At 44.5% G+C, this 27,307-nt stretch overlaps 1 protein-coding gene across 1 annotated transcript in view; it reads left to right on the top strand.

Moving 5' to 3' along the window:
* Positions 1–27,307, top strand: part of LOC138453800 (zinc finger protein 282-like) — a 504,037-nt gene that overhangs the window by 285,095 nt on the left and 191,635 nt on the right. Inside the window, exons 4-5 of the mRNA XM_069606968.1 lie at positions 10,153–10,278; positions 10,926–11,039. Coding sequence (XP_069463069.1) covers positions 10,153–10,278; positions 10,926–11,039 — 240 coding nt within the window. The remainder of the gene's footprint in view (positions 1–10,152; positions 10,279–10,925; positions 11,040–27,307) is intronic.

Below are 27,307 nucleotides of genomic sequence, written 5' to 3' on the forward strand. Positions count from 1 at the left end.
CGTGCAATGGCGGAAACGCTATTTACGCTGTGGCGGTCCGGTCAGTCACTTTCCGCCAGGGTCGTAATGAGGGCCACTGTGTTCCACCTGGCCTCCCTTTCTACGGTTTGCTAAAGGTGACCCTTAAATCCTTGGCTTTCCAACTGGGTTGGCCCCCAGACCTTCTAACTTTACCTTCTGAATCAACCCAACCTCTTTTGAACATTTTTACAAAGACTTGAATGCATTTCTAAAACTGTGTGATCTTGGGCACATTTCACCTTGTTCCATTTAAAGTCGGCCTGGCCTATGAACTTTGGCTCTACAGTAGACTCTGCCTTCACTAACTTGTATTGGTCTTAGAAAAGTGTTGGGAACTGTTTTATTTTCATGACCTGCCTTTTTCTCTCCCTTTTATTTAATTATTGGAGTGCCATCTAAGTTACGCACTTGCATCTGTTTTTACAAATAGTGGTGTTTTGACTTAGACTTGTCTAATAATTCTTAAGGGAGGTGTGTATACTTTTCTGATTGTGTTTGAACTTGCTTTGATTTATAGTGCTAGTGTATTTCCTTAAGTGTGTGTTAAATAAATAATGATATACTTTTGATACCAAGCTCTGGTCAGTGTTTGCTTGCTCTACTGTGTTTTTAGCCCTATTGTGTATCCTCTGTATACTGCCCTACTCTTCTTGAGAGAAGTCTGACTGCTCAGCCACAGCTACCAGGTAAATCTGGGTGGTGCACACTGCTACCAATTGGGTTTACTGCTTACTCCTGTAGTCTTAATCTTCTTGCAGTGGTTCCCAAGGGAACTGCACAGGATTCTGCCTAACACCAAGGGCGTTCCAACCAAGGAAAAAGCGCATTGAGGGCACACAAGTGGGGAAAGAGTGCTATATAAATAACAAAATACAATACAATACTTATGCCCAGTGGTACAGTTAGGTAAATGGTCTACTGAACACGGAATAGTGGGAGTGATTGTTTGATCCTAGGGTTTAAGGTTGCCTCTGATTCCTTGGATTGGTTGCCAGATTTTCAGGAGGGGTTTTGAGTCATGGGTTGTGAGTGGAGTTTACCCATTAAGGCTGAGGCAGGGGAGTCTGATGGATAGCAGGACTGAGGGGGATACCATGTCTCACATAAAGGCACTCCCCCACCTGTCCCCTGAGACTCTCCACTCGGATGATTCTCCCTCGCTTGTCCAACCCCAGGGTTGTGATCAAGCAATGTTGGTTCGTCTCTGGCCCCCCGAACAGAGGATCCACAGGAAGACAATGGGAGAATACTCCCGGGTTTTTCACAGAGTTCAACTTAAAAGTCTGTCTATGTCCAAAACCTAACCTTGCCCGCACAACTAAAGCTAACCAAAGTGTAGGGATGTCAGAATCAAAAGAAATAGTGTTCAACTCAAAGTTCTGAGCTTCTTCCAGCTCGCAGCTTCCTTTCAGCTCCCCTTCCTCAAGTATAAGAAAGTTCCACAAAAAAGTCTCAAGATTACCTTTCTCCAGTTCACGGTAATGCAGTTCAATATAGTTCAAAACCAATCCTCTGTTTATTTATTTATTTATTTATGTACTTGTAGCGCGCTGACTGCCCGCAGGCATCAGGGCACATCATATAAAACTGGGTTACTACAAAAAAGACAAAACAGCCTATACTGAACTGCTCATCTTACTCATGGTTGCCCTCGTTTACTTGAAGATTAATGTTTCTAGGCCCCTTCTGAAAGCCCTGTGGCTCAGCTCGAGTCTAAGAGCAAAAGGGAGATTATTCCATTCCCTTGCTGCCATAACGGAGAAGGCCCTGCCCAGCCCTGTCGCTCGTCGATGTGGTAGCACTGTGATCCTACCCAGAGCCTCTGATCTCAAGGCTCGATTGGGATGATAGCGTGTAATCTTTTTCTTTAGGTATTCTGGTGCAGTACCATGAAGACACATATGCACCAAAGTCTGGGATTTGAAGTGGATCCGGTCTTCGATCTTTAGCCAGTGCAGTGCTATACTGTCCTCTGAGATGTGTTCACTTCTGGACTTTCCTTTTATTATTCTGATAGCATTGTTCTCCATGACCTGGCATTTCTCCAGGCAGTTCTTACTAGCCCCGAGCATGAGCGCGTTGCTGTAATCCAAATGGGACAGAATGGTGGCTCTTGCAATTGTGGCAGTGTTCTTCTTGCTCAGATAAGGCCAAATGGGTTTGAGTAGGTGGAGATGATACGAGTTGTTTTTATGCAGATGGTGCACCTGAGCATCTGCTCCCAACGATGCTTCCATGACGAGTCCAAGGGTTTTTACCTGTTCTAACACCTGTATGTGGGTGTCCTTGATGACAAAGGCCTCATACTCTGGCCCCAGTTTGGCTCGCGCTTGATGGGTGCCAAATATCATCATCTCTGTCTTCTTGCTGTTGAGGCACATCCAGTTACTCATCATCCAGTTCTCAATGATGTTATATAGCATCGATATTTTGGTGCTGTCCTCTAGATAGTCAGCGACTAACCCAACCACTAACTGGGTGTCATCGGTGTAGTTTGTGAAAAACGCTCTGAATCCTTCCAGCACCTCACACAGACATCTCATATACAGGTTGAAAAGTAGTGGGGATAAACTAGCCCCCTGTGGGACTCCGTATTCTATGAGAGCTGCCTTGTAGAATTTCTCCCCCAGTGAATTTTGGCTTCCCTGTCGGCCAGGAAAGATGCCAGCCATGCGGATGCTTCTTTAGAGCAGTTTGCTACTTTTTCGAGGACCTGTTGGAGCAATTGGTGATCTACTAGATTGAACGCCACACTCAGAGCCAGTAGCATAAGCAACCCTGTCTTGCCTTTATCCAATACACTGAGCATGTCGGTCTGCAGATCTAACATGGCTGTCTCCGTACTATGTGCGGTACGAAAGCCGGATTGTTGATCATGCAAGATGTGATTAACTTCCACATGCTTCTGTAGTTGAGCTGTCGCTATTTTATCCAGGTCTTTCAACAGGAAGTTGCAGTTTGTAATGGGTCGCAAATTCCCTCGGTCCTTGGGATCTAGCCCAGGCTTTTTTATGAGGGGCGCAGAGCCTTCTCCGAAGGAGGCATTTGCTATTTTGGTCAGCACCGGTGCGAACATTTCCTTATTCTCAAGTATTATTCTCAGGGAATTATATTCTCAGCAAATGAGGTTGACTTCATTGCTGCTAAGACTTTCATCATCTCTTCCTCGTAGATGGGAAGGAACTGGAAGTTCTCAACCTCCAGCTGACGGTGTTGCCCTGCCAATATGGTTGTCTCTTTGTTGGGGGTGTCTCTGGCTGTTATGGTATCTGAGGCCTTCTGAATTTTCTGAGCGAAGGATTTTTGCACCGTCTCACAGTCTTCGCTTCCCCAAGTTCACAAAAAACAAAAGGTCTTGAGGCTTTGTTCTCAACACCAAACAATGTAGTTGCACAAGTCTCGGGGGTTCCCTTCCCCAAGACTTTCACTTCCTTCATCCCCACAGTGTCTTTGGATTTGAAACATTTAGGGTTCACTGGTCTAGGCGCAGTTGTCAGAACAAAGGGTCCACCCATCACTGGTCACACAACCAATATCCCTGACTTTTCAGGCTCTTGACTTTAATGTGTAGCTTTACAATCTTCTGGCTTTTCCTTATCAGCCTCTTGGCTCTGCCATCAATTGTCACACGTCCATCACAGTCTTTTTGGCCTCGTCGCTTTGCATTTATTCATAAAAGGTTAGTTGAGGGGGTTTTACTCACACCCACCTTCATGTGCCTCTCTGTCACTCTTGTGCCCTCTTCTGTAACTGGTTTTCACATGGGCATTTGGGTTGTCTACTTTATTTGATCGGTTTACTCCATTCACCAGTTAGAATGCTTAAATTCAGAGTTTCATTCAATTCAGTGTTGATAAGCATTCATGCTGCTTAATTATAAAGTTCTCTTTAATTTGGTATTCAATATGCATTGGTTTCACTGTATTTTAAAGTTCATTTTGTTTCAGTATTATATAAGCATTAGTTTTGATTCGTTTTAAAGTTCCATTCAATTCGCTATTCAATAAGCATTGCTTCTCTTAATTTTCAAAGTTGCATTTAGTTCTGGATTCAATAAGCATTGTTTCTTTTAATTTTTAAAGTTCCATTTGGTTCGGTATTCAATAAGCATTGTTTTGCTTAATTTTTAAAGTTCCATTTAGTTCGGTATTCAAAAACATTGTAGGCGTGCCCCGGTGGTCACGTGTCTTCCCCTGACACTCACCGGCTTGTGGCGTCTCCTTCTGTCACGCTCGGCTTGCCTGCCGCGTGTCTTTCTCTCATTATGCTCATTGTATCCAGATCACATTTACAGGAAGGGAAGTTGGGCCAACGCATAATCCAAAGGCTGCTTTAAACTCTATGCCGAATCTGGATAGCACATGTGGTAACTTGTTAAAAAAAATCATGGTGTCACTCAAGGCCTCATAAAATATATACTGTGAGGGTGCTGAAGTAAGACTTTCACACAGAAGAGTCATAGTGGTTGTTATAGACTTTTATTCAAGCGGCAAAATGAAAAGAAAACCCTATCTTGCTCTAACTCTAAGAGGGGTTTCCCTGCTTCAACTAAAAATACTAATGCCTCAGTCAGGATGCCAAATCAAGAGTCCAAAGTCATACGTCAGAAGCCTATCTCTGACTCTCTCACTTTTTGCTAAACTAAATCAAAAGAGTATCTTCCTAGTCCAGAGGAATGTCTCCCTTCCCCTGGACAAAAGGCAGTTCTTAATTCGCATGTTCTCACAGTTCAGTTCCAACTGTTGGGGAATATCTCCCTTCCCCTGTCTTCCTTGATTTGAAAGTTCTCACAGTTCAGTTTCAACTGTTGGGGGGAATGCCTCCCTTGCCCAAGCTTCCTCAGGCTTGTGACACAGTTCAACAATTGGTTGTGGAATGGAATGTCTCCTTCCCTAACCTCCTCAAGCTTATGACACAGTTCAACAGTTTGTGGGGGAATGGCTCCCTTCCCCATTCTTCCTCAGGCTTATGACGCAGTTGAACAATTGGTGGGTGAATGTCTCCCTTCCTCAACCAGCCCTTCTCAGGCTTTTTCAAACAGTGGTCCATCCCGGACCCTAGTTGGAAGGGCTGGTTCCCTTCTACTAGGCACTACGACGAAGAAGAGGAGCCTGGATGATATGATATGACAAGTCATTTATAACGCGCCTGTACACAAGTGATTCTAGGCGCGACAAGACAAGTAAGGGGGGGACAAAGGGAGGACAAAACATACAATCTTACTAGGCCTTGTGTCATTCAGATCATGCAAGTGCAGGGCGAAGGGAGAAGAGAAGTGCCTGGGGGAGAGAAAGGGAGAGTGCAATAAGCATAGCTCAAGTAATTGCCGCCGGGGTGGCCGGTTCTAAGTAAGTGCAAGGAGGCAGGGGACTGTAGGGTTGCAGATACAGTCCCTAGTGCGCAGAAGGCACGGAGGCAGTGTATGGGGCTACTGGCCGTGAAGGAGCCTGGTCCATATAAGGTTTAGAGGGAGGCCAGTTGACCAATTAGTGCAGTAGACAAGAACATCAGCAGGGGAGAGCGAGAACGCAGAAGCGAAAAGGAAAGTCTTGAGTTGCTTCCGGAACCTGAGGTGGTCCTGGTCAAGTGTAAAATAGGCAGGCAAGCTGTTTTCCCCCATTCTCAGCCTGGAGAAGCATCTGACCCTGAGAGAGTTTGAGGTGGATGAGTGGAGGGCTCGACAAGGAAAGTGCTTAGGAAGAGAGAGTTGGTTGTAGTGTGGTCCCCGGCCCTAGAAAGTCTTGTGGACAATGCAGAGGGTGTTGAACTTGATCCTTACAGCCAGTGGAGAGATTTTAGGGCTGGAGAGATACGATCCCTGGGCTTGCGGCCATGGACAAGTCTTGCAGTCCTTTTTCTGGATTATTTGCAGAGGGCAAATAGCAGAGGCAGGCAGATTTAGAAAGAGGCTGTTGAAGTAGTCCAGCCTAGAGAGAACAAGGACTCTGGAGGCAGTGTGTTTCTGGGGTAAAGTGAGAAAGGGAAGAATACCTCTGAAGAGGTTCAGCTGGTTGTGGGACTTCTTAGAGAAGTCTGTGATGTGAGGGGAGAAGGAGAAGGTGGAGTTGAAGATGACACCAATGTTTTTTGCCTCACAGGAAGGCGCAGGTAGAGGGCCCAAGGAGGGCCGCCAGAGTGAAAGTGGGAATACGGGAGCAGGGGTCCCAATGAGAAGGATCTCAGTCTTACTGGCGTTCAGGCAGAGATCATTGGAGGCACACCATTCCTGAATCGCAGATAGACAATCAGGAATGTGTGAGAGAGGAGAGGAGGCCAAGGGGATACTGGAGGAGAGCTGAGTGCCATCCGCATAACACGGAAAGTTAAGAGAGAAGGTAGAGATGAGATGGTCCAGAGATGCCAAGTAAAGGTTGAAGAGTGAGAGGTTAGAGCAACAGATTAGGTTTGGAGAGTAAACTGGGAGATGGCCAGCTTTTCCAGGCGTTTGCCGAGGAAAGGAGTGACATAGAATGGGTGGTATTTTGCCAGAGAGGAAGGATCGGCAGAAGGCTTCTTCGGGAGTGGGTGCACAAGGGAGTGCTTTAGAGGGAGGGGAAAGTTGCAGTGGCAAAAGAGTGGTTGCAGAAATCGGCCAAGGCCGGAGCGAGGGTGTCAATGTGATCCTTGATGGTTCTGAAGGAGTAGCGGAGCACCTGCTTGGATGATACTTTCATAGATCGGACTTGTCTCGAAACATCGTCAGGAGTGAACATGGGGAAAGAGGAGAACAGAGGAGGAGAGGGAGAGGCGGCCGTAGAGGGGCTGAGAGTTAGAGGGAGAGGAAGAGGAAGAGGAGAGAGAGTTTTAGTGGTGAAGTGAGAAGCCAGTGCCGAGCAGAGTCTTCATATATATTGTTTTCAAAGTTCTTGTTGCCTTCTTCCTTCTTCTTTGACAGCTCTGAGTCAACCCCCCCAAGTACTGTCACAAGGAAGATTAGGTCTTCTTGCTCCATGATTAGTCCTTTTCAGGTAAGGGTCCCAGACTCTATTCTCTTTGTACTGTCTTCACCAGTTTTCTCTTACGTTCTCTATCTCCCACTTCTTATATAATGTAGGCTTTAGGGTTAGTCGTACACTCTTGCGGTCCCCAACAATAGACTCAGCTACTCGAGTACCTTTAGGGCCCTGGCTGCAGTCCTCTGTTCGGTTGCAAGCTTCCCCGTGCCTCTCTGACTCGCCGACTCTCTGGCACTCTTCTTGGCTTGCCACAGTTGCTCTGTGGCTCCTGGCCCTGCTTGGCATGTCTCTTGGAGCTGGACCGCAATCTGCAGTGCCTCGCTGCCGGTGCCTTTCCCAGCCAACCTTCTCCTCTTCTTGCCAGGTTCATGGGACAGCGTCCTCCCCGCCCCTCGCCGACCTGGTCCTCTCCTTCTGCTCTTTGCAGTGAGCGTCCACCACACTCTAGGTTTCTCCAAGTAGGATCTCTCATTCTAGTAAGTCCTTTGTCGGTTTTTATGCCGGTCTTCAACACGGTCTGTAGTTGTAGACTAGACCGCTCCTTCAGGTTCTTCTGCTCGATTACTGCAGATCCGCGCTTCCTACTGGTCACAGTGCTTTGTCTCTGATCCTCATGGAAGTTACATCCCCTCTTCCTCGTCTCAGTCCTTTCTACCTCCTGCGTTCTGTAGCAATATATCGGATAGGATGGTTGTCACACTCAGCCCCTCGTCTCACCTGTTTGTCTTTGGTTGCCTTCTTCTACAGAGATCTTTCTTTGTTCCTGGACGCCCGGGATTTGTACAGGTAAGGGCGAGTATCCCCTGGGTCCAGCGTGATGACCGCGACCAGCGTCGGAAAGCAGATAAGCATTCAATATCCAGGAAGGAAGGGATGAGGTAGGCAGAGTCCAGGAAGGAACAGGACCAGGAAGAATCTGCAGAGCTCACAGAGTGCAAGGGGGTAAGCCGGAAGCACTGAACAAGGGTCCGGTATGGAAGAGGAAGAGCTGCCTTCAGGCGCGAGCAAAAAGGGATCGATAACTATTGGAAAAAGGGGGAATAAATGGGAGGAAGAGGTAACAAGCACACTTGCCGAGAACTCGGAAGAGTAGCGTTGAGACGCGCAGAGTCGCGGGGGCGTGCCTGTTTTCTACGAGGCAGGGCGTCATGCGTAAACGCTAGAAGGCAGTGGTTCCGTAAGCAGATCCGATGTTGCGGTGCGCTATGGACCATGAAGTCCAAAAGGGTCGGAAATGGCGAACCATGACAATGGTAGAGGTGGATAGTGTGGGGGTAAAGGAGAAGTGTCAGTGATATGCGGGTACCACGTTCTCCCATGATGAACGTCACTGATACCATCAGGGGCTTCCCCTCCCATGAGATCCACCCGCTAAGTACCACCCCCAGGGGGACTATCGGGTAGCAGCCTCACCTCCCTGGCCCCATGGGAAGGCACTCCCCCTATGAAAACAATGACGACATCTTGGGATTCGTCACAATTTGTATAACTTAGATCTGCCCCTGGGGGCAGCACCTTAAGTCCAAGTTCCTGAACTTCATTTAGTAACTGTAGTAACTGTAGTGAATGCATATTCTTTGATAAATACTAGCCCCATTGGATAAATACAAATGAGATTGGTCTTTTCACCAATGCTCAAGATGTTTTAATGGCTAGACGGGTGCAAAGGGTGGGCAGGAGAATGAAGAACTTGAGGGTGGATTGTGCTTGTAGAGTTAATTATTTATTAAGTTATAATTTGTCAGTGCTGGAGACCACAGGGAAATTCTTTTTGTTCCCCTCCATTTTTTCTATCCAATTTAGGGGATGAATGCATAGGCCCAATCAATGGAGGATAAACCCTTGTCAGTATACCGGGCAATGTGTATTTTCCCTCCTTGCCGTGCATTATAACTACGAAATAGATTTGTTCCATTGAGGATAATTTATCATATGTGCATATGTGCATATGTGTAAGGCTTGTCTGTGTTTTAAGATTGTATGGGCATTTTTGTGTTAATTTTACCACCTCTAAAAACTATATAGAATCAAGGGAAATGCCTATTTTATCATTATACGTTACTGCGATTGAGCAGCAATTTGTGGATCCTAATGTCTTGATCCTGTTCTGTCATCATTCTATCATTTTAATTTAGGAAACCTGGGAAGTGGATTCACCCCATTTGGGTGGTTTGCATTCTTTTTATACCCTGGCCAAAAGGAAGCATTCTGTCCCCAAACAGTTGAGATTATTATGTATTTTCTTTCTGTTCTCCATTTTTGTTAGATATAAGACCATTACCTTAATCTTAAAGCAGTTGTATTTTACACAAATTCTTCCTGCAGTGTTGTTTCTACTTTCTGGTTCATCCCTTCCAGCTAACTGGCTTTACAGTCTTTTATGAGATTAGCTCTATGTCACAGCAAAACCTTAGAGGTATTTACATCAATTGGTTAGGGAGAATCTATTTTTAGTTATTGAGCAGGGTAAATGACGATTGGATTATGTTTAAGCTTTATTTAATTCTGGTAAAAGATGCTGGTGTCATTCTATTTATTTTGTATAATTAATTTTGTTTAAAGCTGGCAAGGTTTATTCAATTGTAAATGTCACCCTTTTTGTAAATCTCATTTTCTGTATTTGTGGATTCATGGAAGTTAATGGCTTAAATAAACTGAACTGAAAGAGCTTGTGGCTCCAGGAATATTGCTAATTTCAAAACTGTTTATGATTTATGTGATGCTTTTATTGTGATATATTATGCCATGAATGTGCTTTTAATTTGATTGTGGGTTCATCCTATTAATGTGATCCATTAGTAAACACAAGCTATTACAAATAACAGGGATTTTGACATTGATTGAGGCTGATTATGCTTCCATTCAAAAAACAAATACCAGGCAGTGTTTCACATATGTTTGCAATATTTTGCTTCGAAACTGTCCCTGTAACTGTATTTTTCTATGCCTTATAGAAACCAGCAGACTAAAACAATTGGCACTATTCCCACAAAAATCCAGAAACCGCTTACTTGAAAAATTATGACACTGGTTTTCAGAGACAAGTGTAGTTTTACTCTTTTTTGTTTTTAATGAACAGGAACCAGCACTGGGGAACTATGAAATTACTTGTGAAATCCACTACACATGAATCTGTAGTGGGCGTAAACTATGTTTTTTGTCTTTGATGCTACAGGTGACAGACCTGCCAGCCCTGATGTTCTGCCTAGGGTAAAATCAGAGGGCAATCTATATCCGAACCATCTTCAGGATATAGAAGAAAGAGAAAGTGTTGATGATCTTAGTGAAGATAAAGTAGAAGGTATGGAATATACTGGCTTTTTTCAAATTCATTAAAAGATATCAACTCCACTGAATTTATCCAATACCTTAAACAAAACGTCTCGTTGAATAAAAGGTGCTCTGGACCATACATTTTCTCATCATTTCACAGAATCAATTTCTTGCCATAATAACTGTTTTGCAATTGAGGACATCCTCTTCAAATGCATTACCAAGTGTTTCAAAACATTACTACTTACCATGCAAGTCTGTAAATGTGCTATTTCTTTGTAGGTTATAATCCCTGTTTATTTCAAGACCAAAATTGTTGTGTAGCATTGTTTATTTACTTTCAGAATTACACATATACCCGGTAGAGATTTGATGAAATTAACCACATGCTACAAAAGTGAACGCCCATTACCATGTTTGTTATTTTAATGTTTGAAAAGAAAGATTAGCGTAAAGGTGAAAAAAATCAGTGTTTTTTTTAAATAGCTTGAACTTCTTACTATGAAGGAAGAATGTCATTAAAACTGAAAGATTCAAATCACTGACTTTGGCAGTGAGTAAATTACTGAGATTAAAACAATTTGAACTCTCTGTCTAGATCCTCCTGTGTGATGGACTTTTATATTTAAATATTCAACATTTAAAACTCTAATTTGTTTAACTTTCCTTTTACAGGATTTTCGTTTATCGATACTGATGTTAGTTTCAGGAAAGAAGAGGAACAAGTTCCAATTTTCATTGATCATCTTGGCGTAGAAGTTCAGGAAACCAGCACAAACCCCAATCTTCGTAAGTTAACTCGAGTTCCTACTATCCAGGGACTTGATAGTGAGAGACTACTATTTAGAGGGTGACACTTGCTCCAATATATATTGGGTGTTGGTTTTCCCCTGGAATTCAGATTTTCATACAATATGTGAGCATAATTCAGTGAAAACGAAGGTTAAACGCTGAGTTGCTTGATGTCTTGGGGGGGTTGACTCAGAGCTGTCAAAAATGTATACTGTTTTAATGTTGTTTTTCTAAAGTTGCATTATTAGTTAAAACGCTGTGGAACCTTTTAGTATTTTTTAAAATAAATTACCTAACAATGTTTAATTTTTAATGTGTAAATTAAAATGTTTAATAATACTTTCATATAGCTTTCAAATATAGTATCAGAACACAGTAATGCTTTTTCTAGACAGTTGAGCTTTTAGTTAATTGTCTTAAGAAATAGTATATATGTTTTTCTTAAAAAGACAGTAGTGAAGAAATGTATTAGAAAAATGTTCACAATGACTGTTGCGCGGCAATAAAGATGGTGGCTTCTGTCAAGAGCTCCCGCTCCGGGTGGCTTCCTCGGCCACACAACTCCTTCTGCAGACCCTGCAACTACAATGCCCACTGAAACCGGGCATTCTTATTTGCGCTCCGGTCGCTCCGCAGCCCCAAGCGGAGACCCACAGGCCGAGAAATGGGACGCTGCTTTCCCCGCAGCAGAGAGAGCTGCTGGCGTGCCGCACTCGGCCCCGTCCCCAACATCATGCGACCTTGCAGCTTTGATCACGCTGCAGGCCCATATACACTGCTCAAGGGGGATGCATCAGCGGCGACCACTGGGTGGGAGTCGGTGGAAAGAAGTACGTGCCCACCCTCGGGCACGCCAGACTGCAATTGAATCAGATCATGCTGCGGGCCGGTGTCTTCATTGGAGGTAAGCCTCCCAACACACACAGCACGGGAGAGGCCCTGTGCAAACCTAGCCCCCAACATGACAAGACCAGCAGCTGTCGTGACCCGGCGAAATTGCCCCTTCTGGACCTCATGGTCATTGTCACGAAGGGCTTGTACTCCTTGTTCCTCCCAACATGGCCGTACCAAGCTCCGTGCTACGCACTAGCTTTCACGTTGTAGCACGTACTATAAATTGGTCACGCCCCTGCGGGTCCGCGCGTCTCAACGCTATCTTCGAGAGTGACCCGACGTGTGTTTGCTCTCTAAATTTGCTTCCTTGATCCTCATACTTCCTTCCTTGCCTTTTTTCCTGTTCCTGGACTTCCCCCCTACATTGCTTGTTTATCGCTAATCCTGGACACCCTGGAACCACAAACTTCCCGGAACTCTGAACGTGCTCTGCAACCTGACAAGGCTCGGGCGAGCCTATTCAAGACCCGAACCACCCACAGGAAGAGTCCTGCGGCCGAACAAGGGAGATCCCGATCACAGGTGAGACGGGGGGAGATTTATGACAGTTTGAGATGCAGAACGATCAATATGGATTCTACCATGGAGAATGCTATTCAGGACCTGATGCGCGGAATGCAAGAACTTTCCACAGAGATGCAGAATATAAAAGCCGAGAATGCGGCGCTAAAACAGCTCGTCTTGTCACGCGACTCCGCGAACAAGGACAGCATATTATTGGGAGGAGTGGTTGATAAATACGACAGTTCAACAAAGACCTTAAGTGGATTCCTGGATTCTTGTTTGGTACATTTTACCTTTAAGCCTTACTATTTCACAACTCCTAGGGCTAAGGTGGGCTTCATAATATCGCATCTTTCCGGTAATGCCCTTACATGGGCCACTCCATTACTCATTTCAGGGGATGCTCTCCTGGATGATTATGAAGGGTTCATCGCGGAACTCAAGACCATGTTCGAACGACCAGAGCTGGTTCACAGTGCTCAAGAAAAGCTACTTGACTTCCAACAAGGATCCCAAGACATGTTGACCTATGTTACCAGATTCAAACAGCTAGCCAAAGAGGCGGACTCGCCCCTGGAAGCCAGTTTTACCTTGTTTCGCAGAGGTCTAAATGAAGAGATTAAGGACGAGCTAGCCAGGGTGGCACATCCTAGTTCATTCCAGGCCCTCCTGGACTTGTCTATGCAAATAGACTTTAGAATCCAAGAAAGAAAGGCCGAAAAGAAAAAGAATAAAGTATCAATTCAAAGATACTCCCTAGAGAATACTACAAGGACAGAATCTGCCAATAGTCCGAGCACTGATTCTGAACCCATGCAACTTGGAGCCTTTCGTGGACCAATTTCCCTGCAGGAAAGGTTAAGAAGAATACACACAGGCTTATGCATTTATTGAGCCTCGGATAAACATCTAGTTAAAGAATGTCCTCTGGCTCCTCCCTGACGCTCGGGAAACGCCAGCTCCCGATCCTAAATGGAGCAAGGTTTCGGGAGAGCGATGTTTGCTCCACATCAATTCCATCCTTGAACTCTCCTGGACAAAACAAATTGGTGATATTACAGGCCTTTTTATCGCCATCCAAGGACAAGGTCTACCCCATACTGGCCTTGGTGGATTGCGGAGCAATGGGAGTCTTCATTGATCAAGATTGGGTCAGAAGTCATAACATGAAGCAAGAAGTTTTTCACAGCCAGTGGAAGCGATCGACGGAAGACCTCTTTCCTCAGGACCCATAAGTCTGCAAACAAGGGAGATCCATCTTTCCATAAATCATCATCAAGAAAGAATTGTGTTTGACATTATAAAATCAGCCCATTGCCCCTTGGTTTTGGGCATGCCCTGGTTACAAAGGCACAATCCATATATCAACTGGACGGCCGGATCCTTATTTCTGGGCTCGGAGTTGTGTATGAACCATTGTTTAAACCTGGATACCTCAGTCACAGCCCCTAAAGGTCCACCAAGGTGTCCAGAGACACCACTCATGGTTTCCAATATTGTACAAGTTCCAGAGATCTATCAAGGGTATGCTGATGTATTCTCTACTGCCATCGTTCAAGCCTTACCTCCACATAGACCCGAAGACTGTGCCATAGATACTGAACCCTCAGCAGTGATTCCCTTTGGCAGGATGTTTATCCTTTCAGAACCAGAAAAGAGAGCCCTCCGGGAATACCTAGACACTAATCTTGAGAATGGCACCATAAGACCTTCAAAATCACCAGCTGGTGCTTCATTGTTCTTCGTTCCTAAAAAGGATACCAAAGAGCTCAGACCTTGCCTGGACTACCGGGGCCTAAATTAACACACCCTGAAAGATAGATACCCACTACCCCTGATCTCGGATATCCTTGAAGCTGTGAGAGGTGCAGTGATATTCACGAAACTGGATCTCCGAGGTGATTACCATTTGATCCGTATCCGGGAAGGAGACGAATGGAAAACGGCCTTTAGAACACCCTTTGGTCACTTTGAATACCTAGTCATGCCCTTTTTGTCTGACTAATGCTCCCGCAGTCTTCCAGCGTTTTATGGATAGGGTATTCTCTGACATGTTATTTCTCAATGTTATCGTCTACCTGGATGACATATTGATCTTCTCAAAGGATTCCTTGAAACATGAAGAACATGTAGTAGTACATGCAGTACTTCAACGTCTCCGTGAAAATCAACTCTTAGCCAAACCAGAAAAATGTTTGTTTCATGCTACATCAGTTCACTATCTGGGGTTTGTCCTTAGTTCAGAAGGAATTAGTATGGATCCTTCAAAGGTGAAGGCCATACTGGCTTGGCCCGCCCCAACATCTGTAAAGCAAATACAGTCCTTCCTGGGGCTTGCCAACTTCTACCGGAAATTCATTCCCACCTTTTCCGAGATTGTTCAACCCATTGTTAATCTCCTGAAGAAAGACGTTCCATTCAACTGGTCTATACCACAAGACAAGGCATTCCAACACTTGAAAAAAGAATTCACTCAGGCCCCCATCCTGGCCCAACCTGACATAAATCGTCCTTTTCTAGTGGAAACAGATGCCTCCAATTACGCCATAGGAGCAGTTTTAAAACAAGAATCCGATGATAAGTTGGAACATCCCATTGCTTACCTTTCACGGACCCTGACTACCAGTGAGACTCACTACTCAGTTCTGGAGAAGGAGTTATTGGCCATTCGTCATGCCTTGACTGAATGGAGACATCTACTCCTGGGTGCTAAATATCCAGTTCAAGTCCGTACTGATCATCGAAATCTTCAGCTCCTACAATCCATGGAGTGCAGGAACAGTAGACAAGCTCGATGGGCCTACTTCTTTGCTCAATATCAATTTCAAATCTCACATGTTCCTGGACCGCAAAACATGATTGCCGATGCCCTTTCTCGGCGTCCCGACTACGTTCCCTTGGAGGATAAGATCTATCCTAAAATGTTTCCACCTACAATCTTTGTAGCTCAAGCGATCAATCTCCTGGAAGAAATCAGAGTACAGACTCAATCATCTGAACTCTGGAAGGACATATCCGAGAAAACTCCCTGGCGTTTGACAATCAAGGAAGGATATTTATTCAAGAACAATTCAGTGGTCATTCCGACAAAAGAACTTCAACAGAAGGTAATGAATCTATGCCATGATACTCTTCACTCTGGCCATCGAGGGGTAACCAACACCTTCCGTCTTATACAAAGACAGTTCTGGTGGCCAGGGATGAAGTCCAGTGTAGTTCAATACATCAAGACCTGTGCAATTTGTAGTCAGAACAAATACGATAATCAGAGGCCGGCGGGTCTACTTCTACAACCTGCGTTGCCAACCAGACCCTGGGAAGTTATTGCCACTGACTTCATTGTTGAATTACCACCTTCCCGAGGATATACAACCATCATGGTAACCATTGACTTGTTCACTCGTCTAGCTCATTTTACACCATTGTATAAACTACCATCTTCCTCAGAACTTGCTGGAATTTTCCTGGAACATATTTTTCGTCTTCATGGCCTCCCTTCCAAGATTATTTCGGATAGGGGACCTCAATATATTTCACAATTCTGGAAACATCTCTGTCGTGTTCTAGGAATCCAACGTGCCCTTTCTTCAGGCTATCATCCACAAACCAATGGGGCAACGGAACGAGTAAATCAAACCCTGGAACAATATCTTCGTTGTTTTGCCACCAAGGTTCAAGACGATTGGTCTCTCCTTATACCTTTAGCCGAATTCTCCTACAATAACTCGGATCATTCCGCTCTCAAGATCAGCCCTTTCTATTGCAGTCAAGGTTATCATCTGTCTGTTTTACCATCAGTTCTTCCAGAATCTACTCCGGTACCTACCCTTGACTCTTGGATTCAGACGCTGATCGACATACAAAGAGAGGCCAAGGATCAGTTAGAACAGGCCCAGACTCGAACGAAAAGATATGCGGACTCTAAGAGAAGACCATCACCTTCCTATTCAGTTGGCGATCAAGTCTGGCTAGCCTCGAAACTGTTACCTCGACATCTACGACCAAACAAATTGGCTCCTCGCTATTATGGTCCATTTTCTATAAAGGAGATCATCAATCCTGTCTCCTTCCGACTTAAGCTCCCGGGTTCCTGGAAGAAGATACATCCAGTCTTCCATACTTCCCTGTTGAAACCCTACGTTAGTTCTACTCGAAAACCCTTCAAACCCACACCTGTTGTTGTGGACGACCAGTTGGAATATGAGGTGTCCAGGATATGTGATTCCAGGTATAGAAGGGGTCGATTACAATATCTGGTCGAGTGGAAAGGCTACCCCCCTAGCAAGAGAACATGGGAACCAGTTTCTAATTTAAAGACCCCTCGTTTGCTCAGAAGATTCCATCTTATTCACCCAGGCAAGCCTGGAGGAACCAGTCTTCGGAGGGGGCATGCTATCATGACCCGGCGAAATTGCCCCTTCTGGACCTCATGGTCATTGTCACGAAGGGCTTGTACTCCTTGTTCCTCCCAACATGGCCGTACCAAGCTCCGTGCTACACACTATCTTTCACGTCGTAGCACGTACTATAAATTGGTCACGCCCCTGCGGGTCCGTGCGTCTCAACGCTATCTTCGATAGTGACCCGACGTGTGTTTGCTCTCTACATTTGCTTCCTTGAACCTCATACTTCCTTCCGTGCCTTTTTTCCTGTTCCTGGACTTCCCCCCTACATTGCTTGTTTATCGCTAATCCTGGACACCCTGGAACCACGAACTTCCCGGAACTCTGAACGCGCTCTGCAACCTGACGAGGCTCGGGCGAGCCTATTCAAGACCCGAACCACCCACAGGAAGAGTCCTGCGGCCGAACAAGGGAGATCCCGATCACAGGTGAGACGGGGGGAGATTTATGACAGCAGCAGATAGAGGTGGGCCAGCTCGCCTGGACCTTGTGCACCCGTCACATACCCAATATCTGGGCCACCACCTTTGGAGAAATGGCGGGACCCGGGTACGTACACCTAACCTACCCATAACTGGACAGGCCGGTCCAGTCATACTCCATTGCTGCACTCCTCCCTACACTATGTCAGCATCTGCTACCTGCAATCCTGCCTGGGGGAATCCCCGTGGCAACCTAAGGAACAGCGCTGACATCACCTGTTGATGCAGTGGAACTAGGACAGGCCTGCAATATTCCGCCTACTACCAGACAGACCACGAAAGCACTGGGAGGACACCCGCAGTCTGCAAAAAGCAACAAGCGGGTACAACTCCCCATGACTGACTGTCCAGGCGCACATGCTCCAACTCCCCTCTCCTCTTGGTGGTACATCGGGCAACCTTAAGCTTTCATGAAGTGTGCACTGCGCTGAAGGAGCGCACACCCACAAGCGTGGGCCTGCAGTTCACCTCGGGTGGATGACAAAAGGAAGCGCAAAAACCCAACGTCCCATGAGCCAGTACACTAAGGCTGCACCTAAGAAACCAGCAAGCGTGGAGGCAGCAGCCACCATGGAGCAAGAATCTTCTCGTTACGCTCACCTGGTTCCCACAGGGGCGTCGATCGGACCCGGACAGCTGCGGTCTCCACCAACGTGATGCGTAGTGCCGAGATGACTGTCTGGACTGGCCCGCCTAATCTTGTCTGCTTGATCCGTAGAAGTATTCTCCTGAAAGTGGAGAAAGGGATTTAGCCACCCGTGGATATGAGTGATAGCCCCCTCCCACTGTTCTCCTTCTCCCTTCTTGTCACCTCCGATATCCCCTTTTAGGAACCTCACCTTATGTTTTTAAATGATGAGCTCTCCATCCTGCGTGGATTGCAGGGGCGCGTTGATGCCAGTTACTTCACTGGTTTGAAGGTGTGGGAGAGTTTCCGGAGAGTATTGACTCTGAGGTTCCTGGCAAGGTTCGATAAGTATCAAGTTCATAGAGTTCAATATGTCCGATGATTCACTCTTGTTCCCTCCTTCCTTCCTTGTCTTGCAACTAAGATCGTGAGAAGATACCCCTCGTGGCAGTTGGTGGTCTGTATTACCTGACACCGTCCGGTAAATGTTGCCGGTGTTTAACGTGTTGTTTTCTCTCTCTTTGCAGGTGCGGAACATGAAGATGTGGAGAGTTATAGAATAATGCCTCCGGTGGTAATCAGGTAAGTCTATGATGATAAGTGTTTTATTTGTTGGTTTTCTCGGCTCACCTTGTTGTTTTCTTTTGTCCCTCAGGTGCCGGAGTTCGGCGAAGAAAAGATGGAGGCAGCGCCGAATCGAAAGATGCTGCCAGGACTGGTGAGTATGGCGCGGCACCGCAGCTGGAGATGCGACGCGTACTGAAATGATGTTCTTTCCAGGTCCGGAGGCAAGATGGATCCGAAATCAGGTGAGGAATTCGAAATAGTTCGTTTTCTAATCTTGTCCTTTTCTTTCACCTTTTTAGTAGCTCCAGATTCGAGGCGGGCGTGGCAGAAGACTGGATGCAGACTGCAGGCACGGTGAGCGTTACGCTGCTGGATGCAGAATAACGCGAAGCGCGTGCTGTTGTTCGGGCGTGGTTTAAATAGCCTCCAAAGTAGTTCCGGGTAAGAAGTTCCCTAGAACCACGCCCGAGTAAAAAATAGTCCCTGTAGAAAAATAGTCCCATCCAGGCCTCACGTTGGCTTGGACTCACTAGCAGTATGGTCTGCATCAGGTAATTAAAGTCTATGAGCCTTCCGCCTAACTGATTAAAAGACACTCGCAAAGGCGAGACGGTCACATGCGTGTCCCCCCAGGGTAAAGTATCCTTAGGGGACGGCGCGAAAGACCTTCACTTACCGGCGTTTACGCCCAAACTGATGAAATGGATCCTCGCGCATGGTTGTTGAGCTCGTATTTAATACTGTCAAGCCCAGTTGAGCAACTAGAGCTCTGATGTAGGCTCTGGCGGCCATATTGGGTGTGAACGCAAGTTATAGTTTAAAAGGTTCGAAGGTCCATACACATTTGAATTGGTGATCACTTGATAATTAGTACTAAATAAGGAGGCCATTTGGCACGAAGTGACAGATAATTTGTAATTATTTATATGCATTTTTGAAAGTTAATTTACAATGCCGCCTTGCTAGTGTTAGTTAGCAAATAGTAATGATAACATAGGCCATAATTGTTATTAATAGGCCTAATCTACCCATAATGACAAAATACAGATACACAAGTAATGTTCACAGGGTGCGCAGTTATTGCAACCTTGTGTATTGGAGGCTAGTTAGCAATGATGAAGGATGACATGGGCCATGGTTAAAACACCCAGTGTCCCCCAATTCTCGATGCTGCGTGTTTTGGAGCCAATTAGTTGAAATAATTGTACAGAAAAGTTTCTGATAAATCCAATTTAAAAATGATTGGTCTTGTGTACACCTGACAGTTCCCATCATTAGTATCTAAAAACAAGTATGGAGCTCCATACAGGTCTGGTGCAACTCAGCACCCAGACATCAAAGAAACACAGATAGTTCATGGTCGCTGTTGAGGCCATTGGATACGGTTCGGTATTGGCAGATTAACCGTGCTTCCAATTGTCTCAATTTGAGGGTAAGGTTGCCTCCACGTTCTGGTACAGATACTTTAGCCATACCCACAAATGTAATCTGTGATTTGTCATCAAGCTGATGAAATTGTTGCAAATGTGTAGCAAGTGGATATTTGGACTCCTGATTTGAAATAGTGGATAGGTGTTCACGTATTCTCATTTTAAGAGGTCTAATCGTACTCCCAATGTAGTATTTTCCACAAAGGCAGCGAATGCAGTAAACACAAAATTTAGTATTACAGTTAACGAAAGAGTTCACCTTGAACATACCAAGTTTACCAAAATCAATACTAGAAGTCTCAAGTGCATGACAACACATTGTGCATCTTCCACATTTGTGGAAACCATTATTAGATCTCTGCGAGAGCCAAGTTTTGGCAGGCTGGCGGCTAGACATAAATGATGGTGACAGGATATTTTTAAGATTACTTGCTTTACTATAGATAAAGTTCGGAGTTTTATCCAGCCATGGTGAGATCTCATGGTCTAACTGAAGTAAATGCCAGTGGCGATGAACAATTTTGTACAGCTTAGAGCTATCTGTGTTGTACCTTGTTATAAATTTCAATTTATTCGAATGAATTGAATGATGTCTAGACTTGGCGGTGAGTAGGTCCACCCTCTTCATGTTCTGTGCAGTTTGTTGGGCTTTAGTTATTATACTACGATCATAGCCTCTCATTTGGAATTTCTCACTTAGACATGCACATTCTTGTAAAAAGTCTGAATCATTGGAACAATTCCTGAGGGCTCGAATAAATTCACCTTTAGGTATATTCTTGATAACAGATTTTTTATGACAACTAGAAGCCTGTAGAATTGCATTGACTGCGGTTGCCTTTTGAAATGTTTTGGTAACAATTGAATTGTCTGACAGGGTAATGGTGAGATCTAAGAAATTGATGCTGCTAGCACTGTATTCATAAGTAAATGAGATGCCCCAATCATTATTATTAAGGTAGTTAACAAAGTCATTAAGACCATCTACTGTACCCGTCCAAACCAAAAACACGTCATCTATATAACGTTTCCAGACATAAATAAATTGAACAAACGGATTGTAAGCGAATGCAAAATGTTCCTCAACTTGGTGCATAAAGATGTTGGCCAGGGCTGGGGCATAGCTAGCCCCCATGGCTACGCCAATTTGTTGTTTATAGTAAGTGTTGTTGAACAAAAATACATTATTAGTTAGGGCACAGGATAACATTTCTTTAACCCTTACAATATGGTCAAAATAGGATGCAGAGTGTTTACGGTAAATAAAGTCTACACTTGCAATTGCTTTTGCATGGTTGATCGAAGTATACAAGGCTTTGACATCTAGCGTGACCAACAACATCCCTGGGAGAACTACCAGTTCTGATAAGATTTGCAATATATGCATTGTATCACGTAGAAAAGTGGGGATCGAATTAACTAAGGGTGCTAGACATTCATTGATATAAATGGAAATGGGCTCCATAATCCCCCCACCCCCACTTAAGATAGGTCTCCCTTCAGGAATATGAGTGAATTGTTTGTGTATCTTTGCGTTGGGACCATTGACAAGAACAAATTGTTTTTCCACGTCTGTTAGTTAGCCACGTGAGTGCCAATTGGATAGTAGTTGGCTCACGGTGTTACGCAGTTGGGGCAATGGGTTAGCAGAAAGTACTTCATAACAACCAGGGGAATGAAGATGTTCTAAGGCCATGTCAATGTAATCTTGTTTATCCATCAAAACCACATTGCCCCCTTTATCTGCTTCTTTGATAATCATCGCATCATTCTCTGTAAGTTTACATAACGCAGATTGTTCAGCTAGAGATAGGTTATGCTTTACAAAGTTACATTTTTGCCTCTGGAGACATCCTCCAGGCAATGGATGTCATTGATCACCGCCTGGTGAAATGTATCAATTATATTGTCTTTTGGAAAAATTGGTACAAATTTTGATTTGCAAGAAAGTTCTTTAATTTTCAAATTTTGTTGCTGTATATCCAAGTCCTTCATTAGATCACTGATATTCATCATACGGTTGTGTTCACATTCATCCAAGGACATCAAAACATGAGTATTGTGCATCATTTGCAATGTAATGTCTGATGGGCTGGGTATTGCAGGTTTGGTCTTATAGTATTTTACTTGGGTCGCAAAGTATTTCTTGAGTTTGAGTTTGCGAATGAATTTGAACAGATCAATTTGTATTTGAACATACACATTGTAGCCCGAAGGGGCAAATGAAAGACCTTTGTTAAGTACTGCACATTCACGTGGGGAGAGTGAATAGCTGCTCAGATTGCAAATTAAGTTTATCGTATCTGATTTCTCAGGTTCTGCTGATAGGACAACCTGGTTACTCGGCGTGGCGGTGGAGGTACATTTCCTTCTGTTGGGTTTGCCACCTCTTGTGCCCCTGTATTTTTGCCTGGGGTTGAGGTATTTGGCGTGAGTGGTAATTGAAATCAAACTTTTTTCATAGCTGCCAGTGCAGCTTGCCGGTTGCTTTTTTTGAAACGGCGTATCTGTTCCAAAAAAGCAGACGGATTTATTTTACTAGCATTTCCTAGTGGAGTCTCGGAATCTGTAGGTATCTCTTCATCCATAGGATCCGAGTCATTACCAGGTATGCCTGATCCTGAGGCTCAGCTCGTACTGGGTCTTTCGCTTTCGCTATCCACATCCGAACTTGCAGGAGAGGATACTACACTGCTAGTTCTAGATTTAGATACTTCGTCATATTTAGACTGATAGGTGTATACTCCATTATCTCTATAATCCCTATCATTGCGTGAACATTTTCTAGATTTACGAAGTTTGACATCATCTTGATGTCTACGTAAGCGACTGTATAAAGTCTTATAATTCTTGTCAACAGTGGCAGCTGGTGCATCAAAGAGGGCTATTTCTTCCTTCAAGGCATCAATTTGTGTGACAATCCTAGCATGCTCTCATTTTGCGTGCTCAATAAGTAGTTTGAGCATGTTGTTAGAACTAGTGGTTAGATTGGCTTCCCAATCAGTTGCGAGATCACCCCCATTACACAGTGCCGCGTGTCTGTTTCAACTCTACCGCATTAGGTCCTTATTGCTTTGGCTGACAGCCACAATTGAATACGCATACGCGTCTATATAGGTATGATTTTATTTTTTATTTTTTTTTCTTATTTTACAGATTGTCCATTTAACGTGCTATTTAATCCCACCATATGTTAAGCGGCTAACTTAGATTTTTTGTTCCGCTTACAGCGGAGCCGCAACTTATAATTGTCGGATACTTATCTACCTTAATCAGGTAAGATTCTATACAATTAAACATGGCAATCTTATTTCTATCGGCTTGCCTAATTATTGATATGGCCACTCTCAAATAAATACTCTGGTTTCTGTTTTTTGTCTTTGGTTTCTAAATTAGTAGTTCTAGTGCCAAGCCTCCTCAGGTAAAAACTAATTCATTAACGACTTCCATTATTCAGATATACAGATATACAGGGCCATTATTCAGATATACAGGGCCGTTCCCATCACTCACTCTCTTGCATATATCTTTTTCTTTTTTCTTTTATATATGACATTGACTTGATGGCTCGCCTCACTCCAACAACCTATGGTCTATATATCCTTTCATGTCTATTTTTAATTTTGTCATGTCATTTAATTATACCTTGCAATGCATATTAATTGGTGTAAACTGTTTGTTAATATTGTGACACCTATTTTGCATTTTCGTTGCCACCCACATGCTTACTGTATGTTCTTTGGATCTGCATGATGCTTAACTGCTGTTTATTGTTTGTCAAAACTGTACATAATTTGGGTAATTTTCTCAGCTTTGGAAGAAAAGCTTTGCTCAAAACACGTGTCGGCTGTTGTTTGATTCACATTAAATCATCTGCAACTAAGCAATTAAAATTGGTTGTGTGCGCAATTTCTGGGAGCAAACCAATCCGTATCATAGTTAATATATGTGCACACTGAAGGCAGGGTGTTCACACATTGCCCCCTTTTGCTGCCCATGAACCAGCCCTTAAATCCCCCTTGTCAAGTGCGCCAATTCCACTTTTGTCCTTTTCTGCCACACACTTCTTTCTATGGTTTTAAAAGTGAAACATGAAAGACAGGATGAATTCGCATATTAGAGGGTAATTCCAATTTGACGGCCACCGGGTTGATAATGGCCTTAATGGTGTAAGGTCCCAAATATCTAGGGTTAAAAGTCCGGGTTCCCTTCAGAGGTATGTGTTTTGTAGCCAGCCAAACTTGATCCCCAATCTGGTATTGTGGAGTTTCACTTCTATGTTGATCAGCATTTTTCTTATATTTCTCTTTTGCTTGTTTCAAATGTTCTGTTGCCTCTTTAAAGGTTTGTATAATAGTTCAGTGCAAATGACTAACTGCGGGCATTTCTAAATGCTGAGGCAAATCTAGTTCTGAGGTTCGAGGGTGATGTCCATATATGGTATAGAAGGGGCTTTGTCCGGTTCCTGAATGTACAGAGTTATTGTATGCATACTCGGAAATCCATAAAATATCTTTCCAATTACTTTCGGTCTGGTGTAGCATGCAATGTAGGTACTGTTCAAGGGTCTGGTTGGTCCTCTCCGTCTGACCATCGTTCTGGGGATGGTGACTGGTTGATAACCTCACGTCGATTTGTGCGAATTGACAACATTTCTTCCAAAAATGTGAAATGATTGACTACCTCGGTCAGAGACCAATACGAAAGGAAATCCGTGTATTCAAACAATGTTTTCGAGGAACTCCTTGGCCAGAATTGAAGCAGAAGGTAATCCCTTTAAAGGAATAAAGTGGGCCATCTTGGAAAAAAGATTCACAATAACTAGAATGGTGTTAAATCCATTACATGGAGGTAGATCTGTAATAAAGTCTAAAGATAAGGTGTGCCATGGTGTAGGTGGAATATCCAAAGGTTGTAAAAGGCCAGCTGGTTTTTTCTTCTGACTTTTGTTTTGGGCGCAAATGCCACAAGACATCACAAATGACTTTACGTCTTTTCGCCAGGTAGGCCACCAGAATTGTCTCTTAATTTTAGCTTCAGTTTTTGCGATACCTGGGTGCCCTTCCATCAGGGTGTCATGATAATTGGAGATGACTAGTTCTTGTAGTTCCTTGTGTGGTAGAAATAGTTGTCCTTGATAATAAGGTAGGTCATTGATGACTGAGTAGTCTGGGCCTTTCTTTACCAAGTCCTGCAGGGCTGTTGGATCGAAGAGTTGTTGGATCTTTACCTGACTATCCTCTAGTGTCTGTAGAGTAGTTATGCCAAGAATTCTTTGTTCTGAAATTATAGGCACCGTTTCCGGGTTCGCATATGCTTCTCCCATCCCTATTCGGGATAAGGCGTCTGCCTTGCCATTTTTACAGCCTGGTCGATAAGTGATCACGAAATCGAACTCGGCAAAGAACAACGCCCATCGAAGTTGGCGCGACGATTGGGCCTTGGCTGTTTTTAAATACTGCAGGTTTCGGTGGTAGGTGATTACAGTAATGGTATATCTGGCACCGAGAAGATAATGCCGCCAAGCCTTGAAGGTGGATTTGATGGCTAATAACTCTTTATCGGTAACCGCATAGTTTAATTCGGGTGCCGAGAACTTTCTGGACCAAAATGCTACTGGGTGAAGTTGACCGAGTTCAGGATCCTTCTGGGACAGGACAGCTCCCATGGCTAAACTGGATGCGTCAGTTTCAACTATGTATGGAAGTTCAGGGCGTGGATTCTTTAAGACAGGTGCAGACGTGAATTTCGCTTTCAGCTCTTGGAAGGCCTTTTCAGCTTCTTCTGTACACAAGAAGCGTTTGTTTTTTCGCAAAAGTGCTGTGATAGGGTGTACAACATGTGAGAAATCCGGAATGAATCTGCGGTAGAAATTAGCAAACCCGAGCATGCTTTGTACCCCTTTAACTGAACTTGGTGATGGCCACTTGAGAATTGCGTCCACCTTTCGAGAGTCCATTCGGACTCCTTTTGGAGTCAGGATAAATCCAAGGAATTCAACTTCCGTAGCATGAAAAACGCATTTTTCCAATTTTGCATATAACTTGTGCTGGCGTAGTTTCTCAAGGACTGCACGAACGTGCTTCACATGGTCTGATTCTGAGGAGGAGTACACTAGAATATCATTTATGTATACAACAACACAGACGTCAATGGGTTCACGAAGGACATTGTTCATAAAATACTGGAAGGCTGCTGGTGCATTGCACAACCCGAAGGGCATCACCTGGTATTCGAATAACCCGTACTTAGTGCGAAAGGCAGTCTTCCATTCGTCGCCTTTCTTTACACGTACCAGATGATATGCCCCTCGGAGATCTAATTTAGTGTAGATGCAAGCGTCCTTTACTTGGTCTAGTAATTCGGGGATCAGAGGTAATGGGTATCGGTTCTGTAACGCTCACCTGATTCTCGCAGAGGCGCCGGTCTTGACTGGGCGACTACCGTATCTTCAAAGGTGATGTGCAGCACCCGGTTGGCTCTTTGGGCTGGACCTCTGTGCCCTGTATGCCTGACATGCAGAGAAGATGTCTGCAGATAGAAAATACGGGGTTAATGAACTGGGGTTATTGGGGTGTCCCTATCTCTTTCCTCTTCTCCTCTCCTGTAGACCCCCACAGGTTAACGCTCTCACCTTAGGTAAGTGAATGCCGAGCTCTCCATCTGCCTCGGGGCAGGGTGCTGTAACCAGTTTCTTCACTGGATAGGTAGCGCAGGCCTCTTGACTTCAGAGGACTGCTGTCTGTCGTTTACTGCACGAACGGTAAGTTTCGAGTAACTCAAATGTCTTTAAAGTCTTTAATAATGATGTCTCTTGTTTTGCAGGGTTCCGGCGATGGCGGATGACGGGCTGAAGTGAGTTGAAGATGGAGCCCGTGTGATGAATAGAAGCGCCTGGAAGCACGTAAGTAAGCGCTTGTTGCCAGCTTCACGATGCGCTCTAACTGTCTTTAATTTTGCAGGTACAAGTTCGGAGCGGCTGCAGGGTGCCGGGAAACCCACTGGGTTAGATGTGGAAAGGAGTAATGGCACGTGAGTATTAAAGTTCCCCAATGTCTTTAAACGCACCTTGTTTTGTCTTTCAGATGCGGGATGCAGCGCCGACGGCCTCCGGAGCGTGCGAAGAGTTGGTAAGCTTTTGTCTTTCAGATGCCGGAATGCAGTGTGAAGACCTCCGGAGCGCACGAAGAGTAGGTAAGCCTTTGCCTTTCAGATGCCGGAATGCTAACCTGTTCTTTCTTGTCTTTATAGGAGTTGCTGAAGACTGGATTCAGGATGGTAAGCCTTTTTCCTTAGGCCCAGGACCGGATGCAGAAGACACGATGAGCGTTCTGCTGCAGAAGGTGCAGAATAACGC

The sequence above is a fragment of the Ambystoma mexicanum genome, chromosome 4p (assembly GCF_040938575.1).
Source record: "Ambystoma mexicanum isolate Mex_15411 chromosome 4p, UKY_AmexF1_1, whole genome shotgun sequence".
NCBI lineage: Eukaryota > Metazoa > Chordata > Amphibia > Caudata > Ambystomatidae > Ambystoma > Ambystoma mexicanum.